Source organism: Herpailurus yagouaroundi, unplaced genomic scaffold, assembly GCF_014898765.1.
Source record: "Herpailurus yagouaroundi ecotype Mexico unplaced genomic scaffold, PumYag 160, whole genome shotgun sequence".
Taxonomy (NCBI): Eukaryota; Metazoa; Chordata; class Mammalia; order Carnivora; family Felidae; genus Herpailurus; species Herpailurus yagouaroundi.
Window position 1 is genome coordinate 49,630,007 of NW_024412401.1, and position 19,287 is coordinate 49,649,293.

The window sequence follows — 19,287 nt, forward strand, 5'->3', positions numbered from 1 at the left end:
TGTGTGTGTGTGTGTGTGTGTGTGTGTGTGTGTGTGTGTGTGTGTGTGTCTGTCTCTCTCCGCCCCTCCCCTGCTCATATTCTGTCTCTCACAGTCTCTCATAGATAAATAAACATTAAAAAAATTTTTTTAATTAGGTCTGATTGATCATAGCACTGTTTTGTGATACATTCTGTGGGCTGTGCCACGTGAAGTTGCCACTGCTGTTGCTCAAACTGGTTCAATCTAATCTAACTGCCCCATTCCCTGCTCAGCTTTCCCAAATCTCCCCCTGCCATTCTGTTCTTCCTCATAAAGGAGAAGTGAAGGGTCAAAAAGCTCCACTTAAGTAACTACACCAACGAGAACCTCTGGCCATTCACACCCCAAGGGCCTTATTCTCTCTGTAGCCCTGCAGACTCACACACAGCTTGGAGACCAGGTGACTGGAGCAGGTCTCCATCCCTGAAAAAGGCCCCCTAGGAAAGGAGGAAGGGACGAGAGTCTGCCTCCAGACTGAGCTGCACAGTGCGCAGGCATGTCCTAGGTTTGGACAGGATCCAGGCCCCTGTCACGCAGGGCAAGACCAGATAACACTGGAGCCACGTGAGGCTTGCGTGGTGCAGAGCCAACACTCCGGCTTAGGTGCCGAGGACAAGGATGCTGTGGAGTGGGGCGTAGTTCCTGATGAGAACTTCCAGACCCACAGGCTTCCTCCAGCCCTGTTCTGCTAGGTCCAAGAGACTGCAGAATTCTTCCTGATTATGCTTTACAAGAGATTAAAAAAAAAAAAAAATACAGCTTGCGTTAGGGCACTACCCAAATATTCATAAAAATTGCTAATTACGTATTAAGAAAACACCAAATGAGAGCAAGATTTTAAGAAATAGAATAATCATGGGGCACCTGGGTGGCTCAGTTGGTTAATAACTCTTGATTTCAGCTCAGGTCATGATCTCACGATCTGTGAGTTCGAGCCCCATGTCAGGCTCTGGGCTGACAGCTCGGAGCCTGGAGGCTGCTTCGGATTCTGTGTCTCCCTCTCTCTCTGCCCCTCCCCTGCTCATGCTCTGTCTCTCTCTGTCTCAAAAATACATAAAAACAATTTAAAAAATAAATAAATAAAATAAAAAGGTCAGTGCTCTGATCCCACCCCAAATCAATTAAATCAGAATTTCTGGGCGTGTGGTGTGTGGGAATCAATCCGTTTTAAGTCTTGCCAGATGATGCCAGTATGGACCTAGTAGAACGAGTCTGTCCTGAAACTCTTCCTAATTTAGAGCCGGGAGAGCAGCCCCTCTATCCCAGTACCTGGGAACCAGTAGCCTTTTCCAGCTTCTGAGGAGGGAGGGCCCAACTTGGCTTGAAAAGTTCTTGTCCTTCTTGCTTTTTAAAACCTGTGTGACCAGCTAAAGGACGTAGAAAAATCATGGCCCAGTAGGTCTCTGCACAGTCAGTCCCTTTCCTAGCGACTAGTTTCCTAAGACTTTATGTGCTTTGTCTGCTGGCAATTACTGTTTACTTATATTTAATACCCTGATAATTCATTAGAGTGTTTGTGGATTTTTTCTCCTCTTAAGATGCCTCTTAAGGCTGAGGAAAAATCACATTAAAGGCAGTTTTCTTGGGTGACTCCTGTGTTTTGTTTTTCTGAAAGGAGGAATAATTCTAAAATGTTCTCTTTTTTTCAATATGCTTTTAAAAACTAAGTCACTGAGTTTTTCCCCTAAAATAAAAAATTAAAAAAAAAAAAATTTTTTTTTAAGCCCTTCCCTCGATCTAAGTGGGTCAATGTGTACGTTCCATCTTCGGGTACATCCCCAGCAGCTGAGTGGTAGCTAAGCAGGCGTGGGTGCTTAGACACAGCGACTCACCTTTGCAAGGAATTTCCTGTCTAATTGGAAAAATAAGCCCTAGGGAAATGACCAAGGTAATGAACAAAGCGTTTTCCCATAACCAGTCAGGAATGGCCTGCAGGAGCAGGGCTAGCTTTTCCCCAGAATGTTCCTGCGGCACAGACCCCGGTGCTATGGAGGCAGGACAGAGAGAGGCCGACCTCCCCATAGTCACTGGGCATTTCTGGGTCATTCAAGTTACTCACACTGCTGCTCTGTGCACAGTGTAGATTTTCTGGCCTAGTTTCCTGCCTCCACTCCTCTTCTCTTCTCAGCCAAGCCCATTCGATTCCCATTTCAGCTTTCAGCCCCATCTCAGGGGCTAAGAGAACCCTACGTCAAGAGAGGAAATGTTTAAGAAGCACCAGAGCAGCCATCTGAAAGTCAACATCAAGTTCCTTTTACCAGCAGGCCTATCGTGACCTACTGCCCCGGCTCCAGCAGCCAGCATTGGCCTCTTTCCCAAAGCAAAGGTGTCCTCTAGAAGGGACGGCACACCTGGTAATGAGATCTGGGTCTCTGGCTTAGTTGCTGGGCCTGAGTCCCCATCTTGACCAAAGGCCTGGAACCCAGTGGGTCTCAGTCAGGAGCTCACCCCAGAATCACATGGGAAGGCCAGACACTGACCCGACAGTGGTTCCCACTTTCAGCTGGGGCTGGGGACGGTGGGTTGCAGACTTGGCTTGTTTCAAGTCTGTGTTTTGAATTTTCACAACCACCATATGTTACTTTTATCATTTTAAGATGCCAATAAAATGAAATACTTATTTTTAATCAAATAGAAAATTAAAAGCTAACACCCGTGTCCTACCCTAGACCTACTATATCAGGATCTCTAGAGCAAATATATATATTTTTTTAACTCTCTCTTTTTTTAATGTTTATTTATTTTTGAGGGAGAGAGCTTGTGTGTGTGCACACACACGAGCAGGGCAGGGGCGGGGAGAGGGAGACAGAGGATCCCAAGCGGGCTCTGCGCTGACGGCCTCGAACTCATGAACCGTGAGATCATGACCTGAGCCAAAGTTGGATGCTTAACTGACTGAGCTGCCCAGGCGCCCCCTAGAATATATTTTTTAAAGCTCTCTAGTTGATTCTGATGTCCTCACCTGGTCAGGAAACAATGCTACGGAGATCGACTCCCACCAGGCCCTTCCTCCAGGGAAACCAACATACATATTGAAGCATGAAATGGGTCTCGCTGTGCTGAGTGTTAACAGAGGTCTGAACAAAATGGTTAGGAGTGCCCAAGGAGGCAATGATCAAGTGCAAGCAGTGGACTGAGTGTCAGCCCCATGCCGGAGCACTTTGTGAACATTATCTCACAAAATGTGCCCAACAGCCTGTAGGGAATGTGCTGTTCGCGTCCCCATTTTTGCAGAAAAGGAAGCTGAGGCTCAGAAAGGAGGAGTCACTGGACCCAAAACTACACAGCTAATAAGTAGCAGAGACAGGACTTGAACCCAGGCTGTCTGATTCTGATTCTGTGCCCTTAACCCCCAGCCTGCTGTAGCCTCCATAGCCATGTCCCGAGGCACGATGGGAGTAGGCCACAAAGATTTCCTGTAGTCAGTCATGCGTTCGCCGAGTATCAGTTCTGCTCCTGCCCTGTGCCAGGCCCAGTCTAGGTGCTGAACATCTATAGGCGAGGCCTCTGCTTCACGAAGCTCATGTTCCCCCGGGGAGGAGGGCTCCAATAAACGGACAAATAAGTGAGCATCAGACAGTGACACACGTGATGCGCATGATAAAAATAGAGGGGTCTGCTACATAGCAGAAGGGGGATTATCTGGGATTTGACCCCCAAGTCTTTCTGCTCCCAGACTTGAGCCTCGCGGTCTCCCACCCCCTCTAAAGCACCCACAACTCTTGCTTGTGGCATTTGCCTCGTTGTACCTCGTTTTATGTATTTACATGCTTTTCTGGTTTTTCCTTGAGAGGTGGAACCCTGCCTTATTTTTTTCTGTGTGCTTCATGGCACCTAGTACAGCGCCAGGTGATGACAGACGGAGGGGGCCGGGGTTCCACCGGAGGGAAGCCAGAGCCAAGGCAGAAGCCCTGGCTGAGGGTGGCCAGTGAGGGCTCAGCACAGGGATGTTGACGACCGCAAAGAGGAGGGCTGCCGGGCGGAGAGTCTTCCGGAGGAGCCCCGGTGGCCCTGGGCAGCACAGACTCTGGAAGGGGCGGGAGAGACGAACTGAAGGAGACGGGTCCCAGCCCGGGGCGACAGCAGGCACACAAAAGACACCTGAGAGACCCTGAAGAGGATGCTGCGGGGCTCTAGGGTGTGGGGGTGCCCTGAGACTTCGGGGCTAGCTCTGCTCACACAAAGGAGGAGGTTAGAAGGAAGGTAGTCCTGTATGAGAGAAAGATAATAGTGCTGATTGTGCACTCTCCTCCGCGTCTTGTGGAATTCTCATTACACTCCAGCAAAGGGAGCATTATCCTTATATACCACTTTCACAGGTGAACACCTAGGGCCGGAGGTTAAGCCGTTTGCCACAAGCCACAGAGGCAGTAAGTGGTGTAGGCGGGATTTTCTCTCGGGTCCGCCTGACCAGTGTCCGTGCTCCCACCCGCTCCCCTGCACCGCCTCCTGCCTCTCGGTGACTTGGACGTGGAATCTGTTGGGTTGAGAACAAGAACGGAAGGCTTAGAAACGTGAGCCAGGGGCTGAGGAGAACAGGTGCCTGAGGTGGGAGGGTTAGGGATTTTGAGCTCAGAGTAAAAGGTGAAGCCATAAAAGATGAGCGTTTTTCTAAGTGAGGGAAGGGCCTAGACGTGAAGAGGACTCTGAGGTAGGAGAGCGGGCGAGAGGAAGGGAGATGCCAGGGGTCAGAGGCAGTGGAGAGCTGGGCAGAGATGAGCATTGGCCAGACATCTTCAGCTCTGGGAAGAAGGAAATCTTTGTCGAGCCCAGAGAAGGCAGACCCCGATCGCGTGGGGGCCAGACTGCAGGGTGAAGGCAAGTGAGGGAGTAAGAGGAACGGGACACGTACAGAGGGCCAGGGTTTGGAACTCCGGAGGGACCCAGGACATCACCAGGTTGAGCGGTGTTCTCAAACCAGGCACCGAGGGCCTGGGGAGGGGAGTTTGCCCAGATCTCAGAAGTGGGTCTTCCGGCACCCGTTCTGTTGCATCGTGCTGCCTCCCTCCGAGTGCGGGAGAGCCAGAGAATAGAAGCAAAGACCTGCCGCAGTGGTTTCGAGATTGTGACACTCTCCACACTTGGGGCGGGGGGCGGCGGGGAGCCTGGCTCAAGTACAGAGCGGTGAGGTAGCGAAGGACCAGAGACCCATTCAAACTTTGGCTGTGGCACTTACTCGCTGACTTCACCTCTCTGAGCCTCATCTTTTTTTTTTAATAAGTGTATTTGTTTTGAGAGAGAGTGTGCATGCAAGCAGGGGAGGGGCAGAGAGAGAGAGAGAGAGAGAGAGAGAGAATCCCAAGCAGGCTCTGCACTGTCAGCACAGAGCCTGATGCGGGGCTCAATCTCACACATTGTGAGATCGTGACCTGAGCTGACATCAAGAGTCGGGCGCTCAACCGACTGAGCCTCCCTTTCTTCATCGGTGAAGTGGGAATAACACCGTGCGCTCCCCGGGGCCGATGTGCGAGTGAACTGAATTACCCCTGCGAGGAAGCTTGGGGAACCAGAGCACTACCTAGATAGGAGTTCTGTTAACAGAGAGCCCACCCCGGCCCCCCACCGAGCTCCTCAAAGGGCAGAAAAGACAGTGACAAAGTCCCAGTGGAGAAAGGAAGGGGAGGCCGGTCTGTGTGTTGCAATCGTGGCCGCCCCAGGTGGAAGTGATCCCACGGAGCCCGAGTCTGCAGAAAGCTAAGGGCCCCCACTAAACCTTTGAACCTGAGAAAGTCTTTTAACATGTCGCGTCCAGCCTGCTCACCGCCGCTGCCCTCCCCATTGCAGGTTAATTTTGTGGCAGCTATTGATGTGTACGAAGACGGAGAAGCCGGGCTCCTCTTGTGTTACAACTGTAAGTTGCTAAAATTAACTGTTGTTTTTCTGGGCAATTCCAAGGGACTCAGCCATAGATGTACCTGACATATTGTTCCTGTGGCCTTAAGGGCACCCCAGGGAGCCACTATGAGTTGCATTTCCGACCTGGCTCTCCCAGACCTCCTGGTGAGATGGTTCAAGGGCACTGTCTCCAGGATGCGAGGTGGTGACAGTGGCTTCCACTTAGGGAGCCCTTACTGTGTGCCGTGTGCTGGGCTCAATACATTCCAGTGACTGTGTCATCTAATTCTCAGGGACCTTTATTACCTGTATTTGGAGATGAGGCGCCTGAGGCCTGGAGAAGTGACCTGTCTTTCTCAAGATCATGCAGCTACAGAACAGCAGACCCAGGGTTCACATTTGGGGCCCTCTTGATTCCAGGGCCCCTAATTTTAGCCACGGTTACTATTCTACTCTTCGCTGTTTCTCAGGGGTTAACGAAATCAGCCTCAACCTGGCGTATCCGGCCTCACCTGGGCTGGTTTGGGTCGGGTGGCAGGGTGGGTTTGGGACAGACCAGGTCAAATGCATCAAAGAGGGTCTTGTAAGAATTTTCAGCCTTTCAAAAGCTAATATTATACTACAGTACAAAAGATCTTCTTAAGGCTAAAAGTAGTAAGGCATTTTCCTAGATCAGCCTGCCCAGTCTAACTAAAACAATAAAACATATTTTTTCACCTATAATTGTATGGATTTAGAGTAGTGATTTTAATCGGCCCGCGTGGGGCCAATACTTTGATTAATCTTTGATTAATAAGTATGGGAGAGCTAACTACCAGCAGAGAACTCCGTTTGGTAAACCTCATCTTGCAAGATGTGAGATTTGACAGCCCCTGTGATGAGAGGGCCGATATGCACACTGCGTCCAGAGTGGTCCCTGGACCCCCGGGGCTGGACCCAGGCTGCCCCTGCCGCCCTGTGTCCCAGTTACAGGGCCCAGCGGAGTGGGGGGACACGTGTTTGAAGTCACTTATAGAAAATCTCTTTATCTTTTTCTTTAATCGCTTTAAAGGGTAGCCTTTTCAATGTATTGAAAAATCTGTGAGAAAAACTTGTGGCCAAATGCTTTACAAACTGATGTCAATTTTTTTTTTTCTTTTAACTGCTTGATAGGAAGGATTTTAGGTGGGAGAGAAAATCAGAACAGAAAGACAGAGCAGGTTATCAGAATGGGATGATTAGTCCCAAGATGAAAAGGGAACACGGAAACAAATGTGGATGGACATCCTCTCTGTACCACACTGGAAGCATATGGACGGGAGCAGACTGGGTTCCCCTGGGCGGGAGTGGCCCAGGGCTGTGCCAGGTGTGGTTCAAGTGGCCTCTCCAGGTCATTACCCCTGGCTTTGGTGGTCTCCTGGCTTCAGGCTCTGGTTTCATCTCAGCATGGGATCGGTGTATGTCTGTTTTCCTAGACCCACTGAGCCGTCAGAAGATAAGCTCTGTGTCTTTAGATGCCACATGGGTCAAGGCCTTAGCAATCCCGGAGATTCCCAGACCTGCCTCTGTCTTCCCCAAACAGTGCCACTTCTGTCCGTTTCTCTGGGTCCGGAATCTGGCTTTCCTTTTCCATCTCCCTCCTTCTCCCAGAAGGCTGCCAGGTCCCCGGTGAACAACCCCAGAGAACCAGTTGGTTTTCCCCACGGTCACCCAGGCCACTTCTGTAACTCCTTCCCCCACACGCACTGGCTGCTGCGTTCGCTTGTTTTCATCAGACGCCTGTGCAGTAAAGGCCCTTGTCAACAGGGTGCTGTAGAATGATCTTGCTCCCTGCAGTGTTTGCAGCTGATTTTTATCAGCTTCCTTTCTATTAAAAAACAAAACGAAGTAACAAATAGCTTTTATAAATTCAGAGTGTCGTAGAAAGAGATTTTTATCTCAGATATGTTAAAGATGAAAGTATTTTGTAATAGAAATTACAACTTCCAGTTATATGTTCTTTGAGAAAAGTGTATTTGCACGGTAAATTTCAGGGGGACAAAGTGTAAGTAGTTCAACGGATGATCTTATTTTCTTGTGATTCATTTCTATCTTGAATATCAGAGTCAGTCTACTTAAAAAGAAAGAAAACTTGGCTGTGACCTTAGCATGCAGTAATGATTCACACTTAATGCAAATGATAAATCTCGCTACGAAAGGTGAACTCTGTTTGCTGATGGTGTTTTAAAGATAATCGTGCAAGGAAACCAGAAAAGCTCACGTAAGTGCTGTTCTCAGTGTGAGCCTATCTAACCTATGTCTTAACTTCCAGATGAGTCACGTGAAGAATACAGAACCCACCACTCGTGACTGCTATGCAGGTTAACAGGATCTTACCAGTGAAGTCCATAACACGTTGCCAGGCACAGCAAGATTTTCTCTTTCCTCCTTTTAACTCCAGATTCATCAGAGCAGCAGTCAGAATCCAGTTTGTTTGGTAACCTCCGTAGGCTCTTCTACACGCAGAAAGGGACTTCAGGGAAATTCGTTTTAACACTAGAGATAGTGTCTGTCACCTGCTCACTCCCCGCCAGCCGGATGGGCAAAGTCAAAGGAGTGAAGGTCAAGGACTCCTAGCTGCTTCCTGTGACATTTTCAGAATCCTGCCCTTCACCCCAGCCCCTGATCCAGGCTTTCCTTTTTAAACCACAACAGATGACCTTCTCTGTGCCAGGCACGAGTTAGATTCTGGAGACACGGCAGTGAACGGAGCTGCCAGGGACCGCAGTGAGCTCACAGTTTAGGGGAGAGCCAGGCATGGGCGCCAGCACCCTGGGTGTGAACGTGCTTCACAGCTCTGGGCCTCGAGAGACCTGCCTTGCTTACTTTTCTAAATCAATTCGGTCTGATTTGGAGCCCCCCCTCCCCGCCCCCCCGGCCTCAGGTACAGAAACCACCAGTATTGGTTATCAGGAGGGAGAGCCGTCTATATCTCTGGGGACCTATTGGAGTCGCTGGGGCTTATTCAGGTGGAAGGGGGAGGGGAGGGTCCCCTGAACTGCAGTCTGGGGCACCTCATCCATGCCTGTGTGACCGTTTCTCAGGCCGACAGCTTCACCGTGGGACAGGCTGAGCCCCCGAGGCACATTCACACTGCTCTCCGCCATCCGGCATGCTCTGTGCTCCCCAAGTTCAGGTCTCCTCCACCCCAGACCCCCTCAAACCCACCAGCAGTTTGCTGGCCTCTGATGGGAGTTGGGGCAGGCCTCGGGGGTGGAGAGGAGGTGTGTGTAAGGGACCGGAGCCTTGAGGGACACATCTCTGACCTGTCCTTCCTGAGTGGGGACAGGGAGGGAAGGGCCATTTACTCATTCAGCAGATATTTACTAAGCACCTAAGATGCCTCGGTGTTTCGGCAGTGAGTAAAATATACACAGATCCCTGCCTCTCAGAGTGTACCTTTTAAGGGCAGGTAGACAATTAACAGGACAAGAAAAACATCCAGTATGTTGAACGGTAGTAGGTGCTAAGGGGAATAAAACGGAGAGGGACCGGGGTTCAGGAGTTGGGGAGTGCAGGTGTCCATTTAGGGAAAGTGGCGAAGGAAGGCCTGCCTGGGAGGGGCGCTCGGAGAGAAGACCCTGAGGGAGTCAAGAAGGGGTTTGTGTTCCAGGAACATTCTAGTATTTCATTGACTGGTGTGGCCCCAGCAGAGTGAGTGTAGGTGTGAGTGGATGAAAATGGTATCTGAAGAGGACCAGATTTGGGGGCGGGGGGGGGGGGGGCGCCTGGGAGATGAAGAGCCTCTTACTCTGGGGAGCAGCCAGAGGATTTTGAGCAGAGGGGCGACAGGATGGGACTTATGGGTGAAAGGACCGTGGGCCACTGTGCGGAGAACTTCACGGAAGCTCGTGCCTGCACTCGTGGGATGACAGATGGCAGGGGCTTGTACCAGCACACAGCAGCGGAGGTGCTGAGATGTGGTCCAGCCCCAGGGGTGTTTGAAATACGGGAGCCAAGATCATTTGCTTGACGAATCCAGCAGGGCGTGTGGGGGAGGAGAGAAGGGAGGCTGTCCCTGGGAACAGGAGCAACTGGAAAAATGGAGAATACCATTTCCTGAGATGAGGGAACATCAAGAGCTGAGTTTGGACACATCAGTGCCTCCCCGATACGCTAGAGGAGACCCCAGGGACTCGGGAGAGTGCCCACGGGGCACCTTCATTTGGGAGCCATCAGCATGTAGGTGACACTTAGAATCACCAGAAGCGGGGATGTGGGGAGGGAGAGTGAGAGGAGCCAGTGGGCTGAGGAGTGGCTCCAGGGAAGGAAGTCTCCAGAAAGGCATCATGAGAGGAGGAACCAGTTCCTGAAGCCTTCAGGCCCTGCCCAGCAGCTCCAGCTTTCACACACGTGCCTCGCCACACAGCGGGGACACAGCTCTGCGTTCCAGCCAGGGGTGGGAGTGGCTGCTTCGCGGGCGTGCAGTTTCTTTTTAGGGTCAGAGAGAGGTCATAAAATTGGACCGTGGCATTGCACACCTCTGTAAATTTACAGAAAATACAGTGAATTGTACACTTAACGTGGATGGATTTTATAGCATATAAATTATAGCTCCGTGAACCTGTTTTTTAAAATAATTAAAAATAATTCAATTAAAAATAAGATTGTACAGGTAAAACATGATGGGCTTCTGGAATAAAAGGAGCTTTTGCTTCTGTACGGACCTTCTCACTCTGAGAGGATCTGAGCCACCTGGACCTGTGCTTCGAGCTCAGAGCAGGCCAGGAACGGGCGGCTGTTCAGCCTGGCCTTAATCTAATTCTGGCCATGTTCCCCAAGGTGACACAGGCACATGGCTTCAAGTTTTCCTAGCAAAATGTTGGGGGGGGGGGGGTGTTGGGAGCCAGTGGCGGGAGTATCCAGCTCCCACCATGCTTGTCCTGCTGAGTGAGGCGGGAGGGCCTCCTCCGTCCAGGCGGCCCCGTCACCAAGTGTCCCTTCTTCTCTGCAGTCCAGCACACCTCTGTTCAAACCCTGCCCCCCCCCCCCCGGGTGGTACTTGTGAGACTCTGGACCAGCCGCTTCACCTCTCCTGGCCTCAGTCTCGCCATCTGCACAAGGAGTATAATCATGGCACCTGCTTCAAAGCATTCAGACTAAATAAGCTAACTTTTGTAAAGCTCAGTGCCCTGCACACAGTAAATCCTTCCCAAATGCAGCCGCCAGTGCTTGTAGTGTCATGGCCACGGCTCCGACTGCCTCCCGGCCTGAGAACCTGGCGTCGTGGCAGGGTTAGTACCGGCTGTCTGTGAAGACCTAGCAGATAGGATGCTATTCTGGTTGCCTGTTTTTCAAATATCTAATTACCCGGCCCTAAGCGTTGTCTCTAACAAAAAAATGAGTCGCTGTTGTTTTGTTGCAGACAGTTGCATCTATAAAAAGGTTTGCCCATTTAATGGGGGCTCTTTTTTGGTTCAACCCTGTGCGTCAGATTTCCAGTTCTGCTGGAACCAGGCTCCTTATGCAATTGGTAAGAAAACCCTCGATCGTTTTGCCCTCCCCCCCCCCCCCCCCGTGGACCCATCTGATCTGTTCGGTCCTATGTCAGCCAACTTACTGGCTTGCTGCTGGACTGCCATGAGTTACGTGAGTATGAGGAGTGCTCAGAGTGTTCTTTTCCTTTTTCAATTGTTTTCCTTTCTCTTCCCCCTTTGGGACTGTTGCCACCCACTGTGCCTCCCAGCTGGGAGCATGGGAGCATTTGAGATCAACGAAATCCCGATTTTCAGGACTTGGGTATCTTTCAGTATCATTTCATTTCTGGGCTTCGCTTTCCTTTTCCTACAATTTGAGCACGAGATCTCCAGCCCTAAAACACTGACTGATTGGAGAAGCCCAAGGCATCCCGTGCCGTGCTTAACGTATTTTAGAGCTCGAAAACCAAGAGTCCCAGAAACTCGGGTGCTTTGCCTGCCCCTGAAACATCAGGGTGTGAGAGGTGGTGCTTCCCTTCTGGGGTGCAGGATCCGCAGCTGGGCATCTGCCTGGTGAGAGTCGGATCAGAGCCAAGAATGTTCGAGTCAGTGCTGTTTTCCTCCAAGGCCAAGGATGTGACGGTAGGCAAACATTCTGGGGTCTTGAGAACAGAGGACCCCATCCAGATACTGGAGGATCTAGTCAGGCTTCGGTGATGGATGAGATCTGGCTAAAGAGAGAGAGAAGGAAGGATTGAAAATCGCTTTCAGGTTTTTTGAGCCCCAACATTGGAGGTCACTTAAGAGAGCAAGGCGAGAGGCAGGGTGTGAGAGAACGTCCCCTGGGTAAAGCCACGAGAGGAGGGAGTTGACCACGGAGAGAGCAAAGAGAGAGCAGGCCAGAGTGAGGGAGCGTAGGAGAGTGAAGTGGCCAGCGGGGAAGTCAAAGGTGAGGGCCCAGGGCAGCCAGGGCAGTTTGGGGGCCTGGAAGTCAGTGTGGCATAAAAAACCACTTCAAAAAGAGGGGCTGACCTTTAACAAATAACTCAGCAACCCCATTGACTCCGAAGCACCCTGTGAGGGACAGTGAGGACATGGCCCCTGCTCGGGCATACGTGACTGGAGGAGCACGGAGGAGGAAACAAGTGACAGAGCGGGAAGAGCCACTGAAGGCCGGGGTTCCGGGCAGAACAGCACGGACCGGAGGAGAGGGCCGCGCTGTAGCCTGGACAAGGAGGGGGAATGTCTGTCGGGACTTGGGCCGGTGAGCCTCCAGGAGACCGGCCTGTGAGACCGCAGTAGAGACGGGGACAAGGAGAAATGGAGACCACGCACGGCTGCTTCAGGCGGAAGCCTGCCAGCTGAGGGGAGGCTGCCTCGGGAATGAGGCGCTCGTAGAAGCAGGGGGGACATGCCCGGGGAGGAGGGAGAGAAGCAGCCAGAGAAATGGGGGAGACGGGAGCGTCCGGGGCGGCGAGGGCCCCAAGCCGGCGGGCTGGGGGCTGACGTGCCCCGTTGCCTTGCAGTCTGCGCCTTCCCGTACCTCCTGGCCTTCACCACCGACTCCATGGAGATCCGCCTGGTGGTGAACGGGAACCTCGTCCACACGGCCGTCGTGCCGCAGCTGCAGCTCGTGGCCTCCAGGGTGAGTCACTTGTCGGAGGGTCTTTGGGAGCCCGAGCAGCCGAGCTCCAGGAGGGCACGGACGCCGTCTCATCGGGTCAGGCCCCCGTGTGCCCGAGCGCCGGCGGGAGCGAAAACGCAGGAGACGGACCGCCGTCGGGTTTTCCCGTGTGGCCCCCTCGGGCCTCGGAGCGCCCCTTCTTGGTTTTGTTAGAGTGTCACCCGGTGCTGGTAGCGGTTGGGAAGCTGTCGGCTGAAGAGAGGAGTATGTAGTCAGACGGGGTTGGATCAGGGGTCCCCGCTGCACTGAGGAACAGCCCAAATCTAGAAAAGAACGAGCTCAGAGGGTCACTTTCTTCCTCTGCTGCTTTCCATCCTTAGCTTGATTTTGTGTCCCATGAAATGTGGCTAATCGACTAACCCACATCTAGCAAGAGAGTTTGAGCAAAACCAAGGGACACCAGAACAAAGATGACTTTGTAAGGTGCCTTCTGTCGCTGGCACACAACCCGGGCGGTCTCATCCCGGCCCCTCCCTTGTCAGCCCCACACAGTCTGCCCTGGCCTTGCCAGGCCCGGATGGTCCCCCTGCCAGGCCCGCACGGTCCTCCTGCCCAGGCCCGTGGCGCGTTCTCCATCCTGACCTGCATCACGCATCCCCTTATGTGGGTGGGCTACTCCTTGTCTGTCTGTCTCCCCTACAAGGCTGACAGTTCCACAAGTCAGGGACTGGCTATCTTACTAACACAGCGCCAGTGTCGTGCTGCTAAAGGTTTCATTGCCAGCCCTCCAGGATGTGTGTGTGTGTGTGTGTGTGTGTGTGTGTGTGTGTGTGTGTGTACACATACATATATATGTACCTCAGTTGGCTATAAATTTTACCAATGGAAAAATTAAAATAGCTTATGATTTACAAATAATATCATGGACAGTGCTTTTTATCTTAAAATCTGTTTAGCCAGTTGGCACTCACAAGTCCGTTCGCTAATTTTTGCTAATTCTTGTAACCCACAGCTAACCTATGGCTGCGGGTCAACCCTGATTTTACACCTGGGAGTTCTATGTCAGTACGTTAATTCTTCTTCCAATAAGCTTGTTGTCATTAAATCTGATTTGTGATCTGCTGTTACTCTATTTCTCACTCTGGTACAAATCAGTCACTAAACCAAAACTTCTTCCAATATCAGCAGTGGACTCGACACGCATCTACTTTATCCTCACCATCAGAAATTCTGTCTATCACACAGAGCCTAGACGGTCAACAAAACAACAAATCGATCTCTGATTTGTAATGTTTGCCCATTTCCATGGTGTAAATAGTCCCACCATTAGGATGTGCAGCTTCCAGCGTGAACCCACTGAACTCAGGGTCGGGAAGCCACGTGCTATTTGCAGTATTTTCACCACGCAGATGCTATTGATGTCAGTAGCCTCAAGAGCATAGATAATGGTAAATGTAGCCATAAAGTTAGGAAAGGTCGAATTTTGACATTTAGTACCTTCGTTTTTATTTTTATTATTATTTTTTTAGAGTTTATTTATTTTGAGAGAGTGCATGTGTGTGCTTGGGGGAGGGGAGAGAGAAAGAATCCCAAGCAGGCTCTGCAGTGTCAGCACAGAGCCTGATACCGGACCCGATCACGTGAACCGTGGGATCATGACCTGAGCCAAAACCGAGAGTCAGATGCTTAACCGACTGAGCCACCCAGGCGCCCCGGTACCTTTGTTTTTCATGTAATGTATTTATGCTGAGTAATGGCTGTGTTTAACTTGCAAACTCCCCGTATAGGCACTCACGGGTCAGTTGGAGGCTGGCCTCAGCACACCACTGCTGTTACCACCAAAGCTGGCACGTCGTGGGTGTGCGCGAGTGTTGGCCGAATCCGTGAATGAACGGCCCGTTTCCCCATCTGTACGTTGACCCGACTGAATCCAAAATCCTTTCCAGGCCTAACTCTGGGGGTGCCTGAGATTCCTGTTAGGCCAGTGTGCACTAGGTGTGTGTCTGCAGAAGAAACGTGGGAAACAGCCTCATCTCTGTTGTCATTCAACAAAAGGATAAGGGGAAATGCCGGGAAACTGAATGCTCAGGAAAGGTCTGGGGTGACGGTGCAGGACTTTGGCTCTGGAAGTCCCCTGCCCAGGCATGTCACTGCACTGCAGGCCCCGAGGACGTAGCAGCGGAGCCGAGGAACCGTTGCGGGCTCTGCCGTGACGACAGGAGGGTCGTGGGTACAGGGAGCCAGGCATCTCCATAATGCTTTCTCTTTTATTCTAGTCGGATATATACTTCACAGCAGCCGCTGCTGTGAATGAGGTCTCGTCCGGAGGCAGCTCCAAGGGGGCCAGTGCCCACAATTCTCCTCAGACACCCCCGGGCCGAGAGACTCCAGTGTTTCCTTCTTCTCTGGGGGAAGGTGAAGTCCAATGTTTACTGTCTTATTAATAGATATTTTTAATCCAATCTGATTTCTCCAGCTCATTCTCGAATACCGACATCCGATTACTGCCTAACAGAGTCGCTGTTGAACACTATAAAAAATACAACACCTCGCATTCTGAATGCTTTGGTTGCATTCTTAAGAAAGCTGGTAATAACAACCCAAAAAGTCCCATGAAAATAACCGTTTCAGTGGGGAGGAGGGTGTTGAGGGCTGGAGGTCCCAACTTGCCACAGCAAAGGTGTTTTTCCTTGGGGGATGTTAACGATACGGTGGGTTTTTATAGCCTAAAGGATAGAGCCCTGAAAACTGCTGAGCACACCCAGCTTTCACTCCATCTGGCTTTGCTCGCGAATCCCAGAGGCCCTTGCCGTGGTTACCGCTTCGCTCTGAGCGCCGCGCTTTTCCCGACTGCTCACCGCATCAGTCGTTAACCTCTCCTGTCCCCGAGAAGCTCGGGGCTCCCCAAACAGGCAGTCATTGCTGCTGAGTGTGCTGCAGCCGTCTGCCCTCCCGTCTGCTCTTCTCTCCTGGGCAAGCGGAGCCCGTAGCGGGTGCGTTTTAGCCCACGTACCTGGGAAAACCATGCCCTTAAAAGCCGAGGCCGTCAGGCTCCGTCACTCCGTTGCCCCTAATGAGGCCTGGGAGATCAGCATGTGGCATAATTTCTTCCTTCATGCCACCTGGGTTGAGGCACCCGAAGTCACCCCTTTTTTAAACAGTGCAGACTTTTCTTAAAGTTCTCATGTTCTTTTCCAAATCATATTTCAGGTGAAACTCAGTCCAAAAATCTGTACAAGATCCCACTCAGAAACCTTGTGGGCAGAAGCATCGAACGACCTCTGAAGTCGCCTTTGGTCTCCAAGGCCGTCACCCCGCCCACGTCCATCGGCCTCGGCATCGCTGCCATCCCTGTCACTCACTCCCTGTCCCTGTCCCGTATGGAGATTAAAGAAATAGCGAGCAGGACCCGCAGGGAGCTGCTGGGTAACGATGTGCCGGTTTTGTGTTTTCACTGTTCGTAAATAGACCAGCTGGTTTCATCTTTGGATACTAATCATCCTCAAAGAGCATGAGTTTAAAAAAGAAACTTTCCCTTTAGTAAAGGATTCATAAATACATTACAGTGCAGCCTCACCAAGGAATACTGTACAGTTATCTCATGGACACGATGTGTCCGTCTGCATTTATTGGTGTGGGAGGCCACCCAAACCATGCCAAGGGCAGAAAAGGGAGTTTGCAAAACAGTATATCTAGTCTGACACCATTTTTTAAGATAGAAGTATCTGTATATGTCTGATTTTCTAGAAAGCGTCTAGAAGGATTTATAATGTGCATTTCTCAGATAACATATTTGTGTATTTGGAAGTTTAACTTGACCATGTTTTTTTCTAACTTTTTTCAATGCTTATTTTTGAGAGAGAGAGAGACAGAGCATGAGTGGGGGAGGGACAGAGAGAGAGGGAGACCCAGAATCCAAAGCAGGCTCCAGGCTCCGAGCTGCCAGCACAGAGCCTGCCACGGGGCTTAAACTCGAGAACCGTGAGATCATGACCTGAGCCAAAGTCAGATGCTTAACCGACTGAGCCACCCAGGCACCCCTAAATTTACCATGGTTTTTTTTTTTTTTTACTATTTGTGGTGCAGTTCAGTTATTGCTTTTTGAAGCCCATAGACCATGGGGGCAGATCTGTAGGGATGGCACAGACATGAGGTATTGGGTACGCCCTTCTCTTTCACTGTTACCAAGATGAGAGACCGGACCAGAGAAGCACAAATCACCGTGAGAGTTGTGCAGAGGCTAGACTGCCATAAGTACGTTTGTTCCCAATTATGAAAACAAAGTGAGGAAAAATGGAAACGATGTGCTAAACCAGTAAGAACCGGTTTGAAACTTAACTGGGACCTGCACGCCCTAAAACTGTTTCCTGAGAGCAGGGGCGGGGATGCAGGCCACCTGACAGGGCAGGCTTTGTGGGTCAATTTTAGAAGTGGGTGCCTTCCACTGTGCTTTTAAAGTATGCGTATTGCTATTTTAACCCACTATTCCCTACAAAAGCTTGGTCTGCCAGCCGCTGTTTTATAAACCTCCGTGCTTTTCTGAAATTGAGCCTCAGAATTGTAGAATTCTAGTTTGCAGTGGTAGGATCGTACATTTTCTCTCCTTTTTTAGACCCTCCTGAGTCCCTCACTTTCCTTTCTTTCTTTGTTTTTCTCTTTCTTTCTTTCTGTACATATATTCTTTATGATCAGGAAAAAAAAAAAAAACTTCTACCAACAAGAAAACCAATTACTTTAAAATATATACTTTATCATAAAGCCCTTCCTGCCTCTATCCCAATAATGGACCAATATCCAACCGACAACAACAACAACAAGAAGGGCACTTTGTGTCTCCATGACAGCCCTGTGGGAATAACCCTCTGAACTGTGCTTCTCCCCTGTAATCCAGGCCTTTCTGATGAAGGTGGACCCAAGTCAGAAGGAGCGCCAAAGCCCAAATCAAAAGCCCGGAAGCAATTAGAAGAAAGCCAAGGAGGCCCCAAGCCAGGGACAGCGAGATCAACTAGCAGCGACAGGTATAGGAGGAGGCTGTCCCCAGCTGTCCCTGCTCAGGGTAGTGGCCCTTTCTGCTGACTGATGATGCCAGTAGGCAAATGGTCAGCATCCAGCTCCTCTCTGAGGACCCCCGGCTGGCCCAGGGAGGGACCCATGCGAATGAACATCCTCACAATTCAACAAATAAAAATACATTATGAGAATTTTTATTTTTATTTTATTTTTATTTATTTATTTTTTTTTGCTCACCAGCTCACCAGAGATTTTTTTAAACCAAAATGCTCAGTGGGAGTGACAGAAAATAGGCCCTCTCCAGTGCTTCTGGTGGGAATAGAAACAGGTACAGCCTTTCTGGATGGCAGTTCTGCATCCCATGTCAATGAACATTTGTTGAGTCCCACTGATTTGTCCCCTGAGAGCCTCTGTGTCCCTCAAGCAATCCTGTGTGCTCCTGTATAGAAAGTAAGGGGGCACATGTCCAGACTCCATTAATCCATTCAACACACATTCTTAGAGCACCTGACACTGAGCTGGGTGTTAGGGATATGAAGATCACTCTTGGGGGTCCACAGGCCCAGGGAGGGAGGAAGTCCAACAAGAACATTCTAGAAATTACAGCATTCTGGGGTCGCAAGATGATAGAAATCAGGAGTGCCAGCTGCCCCACACCTGGGGCAGGGAGGGTCTCAAACACCAGGAAAGGCTGAGCCAGGTCTCATAGACACAGGAAGCATTAGCCTGGCCAAGAGGGGGCAGCACTCACAGATGCTTTAATCTAACAAATTGAGCCCCTACCTGCGTGACAAGTCCAACTTTCGTGGACCACGCCTTCTGGTGTGAAATTGGGGTGGGTGGGTAGGGGTCAAGAGGGCTTCTCTGAGGAAGTAGCATCGAGCCAAGCGTTGACTGAATTAGAAGGAATGAGGGGAACAGCAGGGGCAAAGGCCCTGAGGCAGACACAACGTGGCCGCTCAGTGGCCAAAGTCTTGGCGGGGGGGCTTTTATAGGCTAAATGAGTACTTGTTGAATGAACAAACTCACTGAATTTGGTCAAATTGGTTTTGCAGCTACCAAGAGGGGATGGGGGTGGCTTGGGAGGAGGCAGAAGGGTCAGCAGGGCCAGATCCTGTGGTCTGTGGTCCTGTGGGTAGAAGTTTGAGCCTTATCTTCAGGCCGTGGGGAGCCCCAGGAGGGTTTTAGGCAGAGAGTGACACTATCCAGATTTGCCCTTTAGAAAGGTAAAAAGCACCTCACAAACACCGCGTATGTGTCACCACTGACCTTTAAAACTCCCAACAGCCCATGAAGTATGGCTGGCTGACTGCAGACCCCAACCTCTGCGGGGGTGACTCCTGCATGTCCCAGCTTTCCCTG

The 19,287-nt window shown here is 50.8% G+C and overlaps 1 protein-coding gene and 1 long non-coding RNA gene across 4 annotated transcripts in view; one reads left to right on the forward strand and one right to left on the reverse strand.

Moving 5' to 3' along the window:
* Positions 1–19,287, forward strand: part of GARNL3 (GTPase activating Rap/RanGAP domain like 3) — a 149,559-nt gene that overhangs the window by 129,252 nt on the left and 1,020 nt on the right. For all 3 annotated transcript variants that reach the window (XM_040482368.1, XM_040482369.1, XM_040482370.1), the window contains 6 exons: positions 5,806–5,872; positions 11,240–11,347; positions 12,818–12,936; positions 15,192–15,330; positions 16,126–16,341; positions 17,807–17,933. In XM_040482368.1, the coding sequence (XP_040338302.1) occupies positions 5,806–5,872; positions 11,240–11,347; positions 12,818–12,936; positions 15,192–15,330; positions 16,126–16,341; positions 17,807–17,933 (776 nt within the window). The remainder of the gene's footprint in view (positions 1–5,805; positions 5,873–11,239; positions 11,348–12,817; positions 12,937–15,191; positions 15,331–16,125; positions 16,342–17,806; positions 17,934–19,287) is intronic.
* Positions 6,880–8,986, reverse strand: LOC121035016 (uncharacterized). The gene is made up of 2 exons (XR_005792725.1): positions 8,212–8,986; positions 6,880–7,702 (listed from the first exon to the last, which is right to left on the reverse strand). It is a non-coding gene; the product is annotated as an uncharacterized LOC121035016 (long non-coding RNA).